The sequence below is a fragment of the Trachymyrmex septentrionalis genome, unplaced genomic scaffold, assembly GCF_001594115.1.
Source record: "Trachymyrmex septentrionalis isolate Tsep2-gDNA-1 unplaced genomic scaffold, Tsep1.0 scaffold24, whole genome shotgun sequence".
NCBI lineage: Eukaryota > Metazoa > Arthropoda > Insecta > Hymenoptera > Formicidae > Trachymyrmex > Trachymyrmex septentrionalis.
The window spans coordinates 1162693-1167711 of record NW_017305397.1 but is presented as its reverse complement, the minus strand read 5'-3'; the positions used below and the strand labels follow the sequence as shown (position 1 = coordinate 1167711).

At 33.7% G+C, this 5019-nt stretch overlaps 1 protein-coding gene across 2 annotated transcripts; it reads left to right on the top strand.

Moving 5' to 3' along the window:
• Nucleotides 1-1612: 1612 nt before the first annotated feature.
• On the top strand, nucleotides 1613-3399 carry LOC108748659. 2 transcript variants are annotated; one of them, XR_001939315.1, is made up of 5 exons: nucleotides 1613-1903; nucleotides 2047-2328; nucleotides 2456-2725; nucleotides 2799-2949; nucleotides 3110-3399. XR_001939315.1 is itself a non-coding variant. In XM_018486928.1 (4 exons), the coding sequence occupies exons 2-4, from the start codon at nucleotides 2056-2058 to the stop codon at nucleotides 2895-2897; spliced, it is 642 nt and encodes a 213-aa protein (XP_018342430.1). In that variant the 5' UTR covers nucleotides 1613-1903; nucleotides 2047-2055; the 3' UTR covers nucleotides 2898-3038. The 2 variants fall into 2 exon arrangements, 1 of the variants encoding a protein (XP_018342430.1); XM_018486928.1 differs by lacking the exon at nucleotides 3110-3399 and having other exon boundaries at nucleotides 2799-3038.
• Nucleotides 3400-5019: the final 1620 nt, after the last annotated feature.

Sequence of the window (5019 nt, the reverse complement as noted above, 5' to 3'; positions counted from 1 at the left end):
ATATATATTTCATTTTAAGTTTCAAAAGTGCAGTACAAGCTCAGCTACAGAAAACAGATCCCTTGTGTTCTTATATCATAATCAGTATGACTCACTTACCAAACTTCTTTCGTAGCGCAGTTTCCAACAGTAGAGTATTAGATTCATTCTTTAATTACGAGGGAAAATATTCATAACACAGATTGAAAGAATTCACTCCATATGAATGAAAAGTCGTTCCAACTTCAACGTAATCACTCCATTCTCAAGTGGAATTTCACTGCAAGAAATTTAGAGAGCAGGGTTGTTAGTTATATTTTTCAAATCTACATTCTGTAGTAATAATAGTAAATAAAAGTATATACGCTAATAAAACAAGAGATTAAATCTACTTAATTATTTCGTAGTTACACTGAAAAAAAAAACTAAATTTTAATAAATATTTATTTGAATAGTTCTAAGTAAATACAAAATGTCATTTATTTATTTGATACAAAAATCATTAATTATCATTGGACTTAATTATCATTTCTTTAAGTAAATATTTATTTAATGTAAGTAAAAAAAAATGTTTACTTAGTATATTACTCAAATAAATATGTATTGAGATTTGGTAAATTTTTTTCAGTGTAGAAAAATTTCATTTGAGTATTACTTTGTTCTCTATTTATTACTTTTACGACGGATTGGATTTTATTGAACTGCAACAATTAGAAAATCCGCGTTATTTCGCCGATGAAAATACTATTTCTTCGTCAGCGTTTTTAGCACGCGCGCGTGGTTCGGTCAGGTGCGGACGTTTCACGTTACGCGCGGCACAAATCAAAATCAATAAGCCGATTATTGGCCGCGCCGAGCGGAGATTACGCCGCTTTGAATTGACACCTCGACGAGTGGGTCTTGGGTGCCGCGATTCAATCCCGCGGGCTCTGCCGACAGGCGGACATCCGTCCCAGTTCCTTTTTCCACGCGCGGTGAGGAGTCGGCCGCGAACAAACGGGGCAAAATGGCGCTCGATGTGAAGCGCCGACACCTCGCTATTCGCGCGTTACAACCGCGCGCAGCTCCTCGTTCTCGCGAACAAACGAGCCCCCACGACGCGCATTCATCCGGCTGTGAAAGACGCGAACGGCTCGTTTTCCGCATAATTTCATTCCACGCGGTCGCGACAACGCGGTATTTTCCGTACGCGGAAGAGAATTTATCAATAGCGCCTCTCGCGAGCGTCGCGGTGCCGCCGCCGCGCGGCGCCATCGTACGAGACGTTACGACAAAACGAACCGTTGCAATAACGAACCGAGATGATTACTCAAAAAAGGAGAAAAAAAGATAATCGCTTGAACGTTATTCGAAATGTAATGCGCTCGAAATAGTAACGATGTGATTTTTGTAAATGTATATAATTACGAAGAAATAAAAATTCCCTTACTTCGCACATCGTGCTGAATAACATTTAGTAAATACATATAGAAAATAATTGAGAAAAATGTATTTCTTTAATATTTATTTAAATATCGTTGTAAATGGTATTTCAAGTTTGTCGACATTTAAATTTCACTGTATGTATGTACAAAAACAGACGACGAACAAAAGAACACAATATTTGGTGCAGCGGAGCGGGGAAAACGTCAAATAGGTTTTTCTAATCAAATTGCAATCGCTAACATTTCTAGCTGTCAAAATTTTCAGTTAACAGTATAAAGATCCTCTTAAATTCCTCGTTACCAATCCGTCGAACCAAATATTATTTCGGTTGCGAAAATTCTTCTCAAAAAATTTAATAATAAATTCATTAAAAGATTTATTTAAAATTTTCGAGGGATAAAAAATAAAAGGTAATGTGACGGACACGAAAAAAAATCCAGTACTTAAAACGGAAATGGCTTGATTTTTTTACAGTTTCCTGTAAAAAATCACGAATTAGGTAACGAAATATGGCAATCTAATTTTTGCGTATACTTAAAATTTCTATTTTCAATTATTTTATTTATATTTTAAATTAAAAAATATATTGCCTTATGTTAAAATATACGAGCATATTTCGCCATTTTCATTTTCTACTATTAGCTTAACAAAATGGGACAAACTATGGGCAGAATGCCTGAAACGTGGGTAGGTCTCCTGGAAGAGAGAGATCGTGTTTTACATTGGAGTTCCGAAGTGTTGGCGAGAGTGCAAGATAATGTTAGGAACGAGGATACGTTCTTGATGGATTATGATGATGACAAAGTTGACGCCAAGATCGACACGTGGATTAAAACTAATCAGACGCGGGTTAACGAGACATTTAATAAATATCCAAACGCGTCAAATCAGCTAAAAAATGTAGTTAACACCGGAATAGAAAAGGTGATTAATGCATTTTATCTCTTTATAAGATGTATACGTCAATTAATGTTAAATCTCTCTCGCACAAAGTAAAAGAATTTGTTGGACGTATATCGTGAAGTTAAATCGTTTCCCATGTAATGTTTAGCTTACTGAAGAAATACGAGCGAAAACGAGGAAAGATTACAAGAATGTATACAATGACATTAAGAAGTTCAATAAGAAAGTGGATCAATTAGGTTCAGACGAACGAAAAATTCACGCCGAAATACAAAATCTGGAATCGGAATGTGTGGGCGACGTTAAAAAATTCCAAAAGAAATTTGGACCATTGCGATTAAAAGTTTTTGACAATTTGAGAACCGGCGAGAAAATGATATTCCAAGATAAAAGACTAAAAAGCGATTTTACGAAAAAAGTAAAGTTTCTCTTATATAGTATGTTCAAAAAAGTGCGGCTTATATTCTAATAATTTAATTGCACTTGTTTAGGTTTACGATATTGATCACAAAAATTCTGCCGAGTGCGTGAAACGGATCGATAAATTGCTTAAAGAATTCGAAAAAAATGTAGCAAAAGAAGTAACATAAATAAAATAGCGCGGATGAAAATGTCTCATTGTCAACTTAGTATACATAATCGGTAACACGTTTATTAAAAATTTATTTAAAAATATAACGAATTTTTTTTTTAATATTATTTTGATTTGCAACATTCAATTTTACTCGAAATCATTATATGAGAAAAAGGAAGTATAGTTACGTATTATAAACTTACATTAATCAAGTAATAATAACTATAGAAAGATTGACGTATTGTTGAATGCTTTTGGTTGATTTCCTGTTCTGTATATAATCGGTTGCTCATGTCTCGAATGAGAAAGAGGATAAGGAATTCCTGGATAATCTTCCCGTCGTAATTGGTAGTGTGAATGATGGAAAAAGAGAAGAAAAGGAAAGAATCGAAAGACCATCTTTGCCTGATGAACGTCTAGAACGAAAGAAAAGAATCTGGGTTGTACAGAGTGTTCCGATATTATCGGATGCCTTTTTCACTAAGCTTTAATTCACTTGGAGTCAATTTGTCCTCAGCAAAAACGTATAATTTAACCTTCGAATAATTAGAAATAATAATATAATTTATAAATATAAATAAAATTTTCATTTTATAAATAATAATTAAATTTTCATAATTACGAATAATTATTTTAGAAAGGATCTCTAAGCTTTAGGTAAGAAATGAGAGAGTCATAAAATTGTCAATAAATTTTATGCGAATTTGATAGAAAATTAATAGGAAGCTTAGTTGTATAAAATATATATTATTAGTATTAAAAATGATATATTAAATAATAGTTTCGACGTTTGAAAAAAATGTCTAGAAAAATTAACAGGAGCTTTTGGTTCCAAGACACTCTGTATAATCTAAAAATTGCTCCCTGCTTCCCGGGTTGCGTCACAGATTCGAATTCTCTCAGGATACGATCAATGGATCCGGATTCGCCGTCATAGAATGACGCTAGTAACCTTAACGATTCCTTCGAGGCTCGCTATATAGATCCTTTGCAATGCGTATCCTTGAGTCTCTCCAATCGCGATCCTAGAATGCCACACTCCAGATGACGTGCGGCAACGGGAGAGAGAGAGGTATGAATATAAGACTACCCCGTATTCTGTATCGACTTGGTTGGGATAGGCTCTCTTGGAGGCTCTCGTGATCAGGAGAGCATGAGTGAGCAAGTAGTTCGCAGCTCTGTGATGCCACGATACGATCCAGGAGCGTATCACTTCAAGCGATTTTTGTAAGCATCATGGACACAATTTAATTGTAAGGCTTTATACGTACGATTTCCTAAATGTCCATAAATTTGTAAAATATTTATATAAACAATATATGTTATAATACTTTTAAGATATAATCTAAGAGCTAATCAAATTTTGCAATCAAAACAGTTCCAAACAGTTGATTCGACATTGAATTAATAGGCAATATTCATAATCCGTTCTTACTTTAAAACTGTCTTAAGTAATATCTGAAGATGCTAATATGGATAGATCCTCTGATTGGTTCGTGACATCTTAAAACTTGTACTTAAGACAATTTTAAATACAATAAAAAAATCGACTATAAATACCGTCCAATGTCGACGTCAGTTTTTTAACGATACAAATCAACTATGTCGGTATTGCAGGAATATCAATTTTCTTATCGATTCAACCAGCTGTCAACCATATTAAATCGACATTGAATCAACCTTGAATCAACATTACATTTCTGACTAGACTTTTGGCATCAACAAAGTTAATACCAAAATAGTTGAACCACTTTTCGGTCTGTGGAAAATTATTCCCGTTTGAATCAAAAATATCACTTAATTATATTATTGAAAAATTGCAAAATCATGTCAATTAACAAAATCTATCTGCTCTAATAAGATTTTCTAAGATTATATGCTCTTAACGCAGCTTATAGTTATGAAATTTGTACTATTTGTAGCGCGCTCAAATTATGCGTACAGTTAATAAAATTTCAGACATAATAACTTTTAGCCGAATATGGATGAGACCAATTTATTTTAACGAGATTTTCAAAATTTTATACTTTCCATATATAGCTCGTATTAGAGCAACAGAACTCAGGATTCTGTTCAAATTATACATGCCTTGATGCACTATGCAATTCTGACCCTGTTTGAAAGCTGTAATGTAATTT

What these genes read in the sequence shown, in the direction of transcription:
- LOC108748659 (XM_018486928.1), top strand. Translation starts at nt 2,056, where the DNA reads ATGGGACAAACTATGGGCAGAATGCCTGAAACGTGGGTAGGTCTCCTG. An exon ending in TTAACACCGGAATAGAAAAG is followed by an intron (nt 2,329 to 2,455) that starts GTGATTAATGCA and finishes TGTAATGTTTAG; the next exon opens with CTTACTGAAGAAATACGAGC. An exon ending in AAAGCGATTTTACGAAAAAA is followed by an intron (nt 2,726 to 2,798) that starts GTAAAGTTTCTC and finishes GCACTTGTTTAG; the next exon opens with GTTTACGATATTGATCACAA.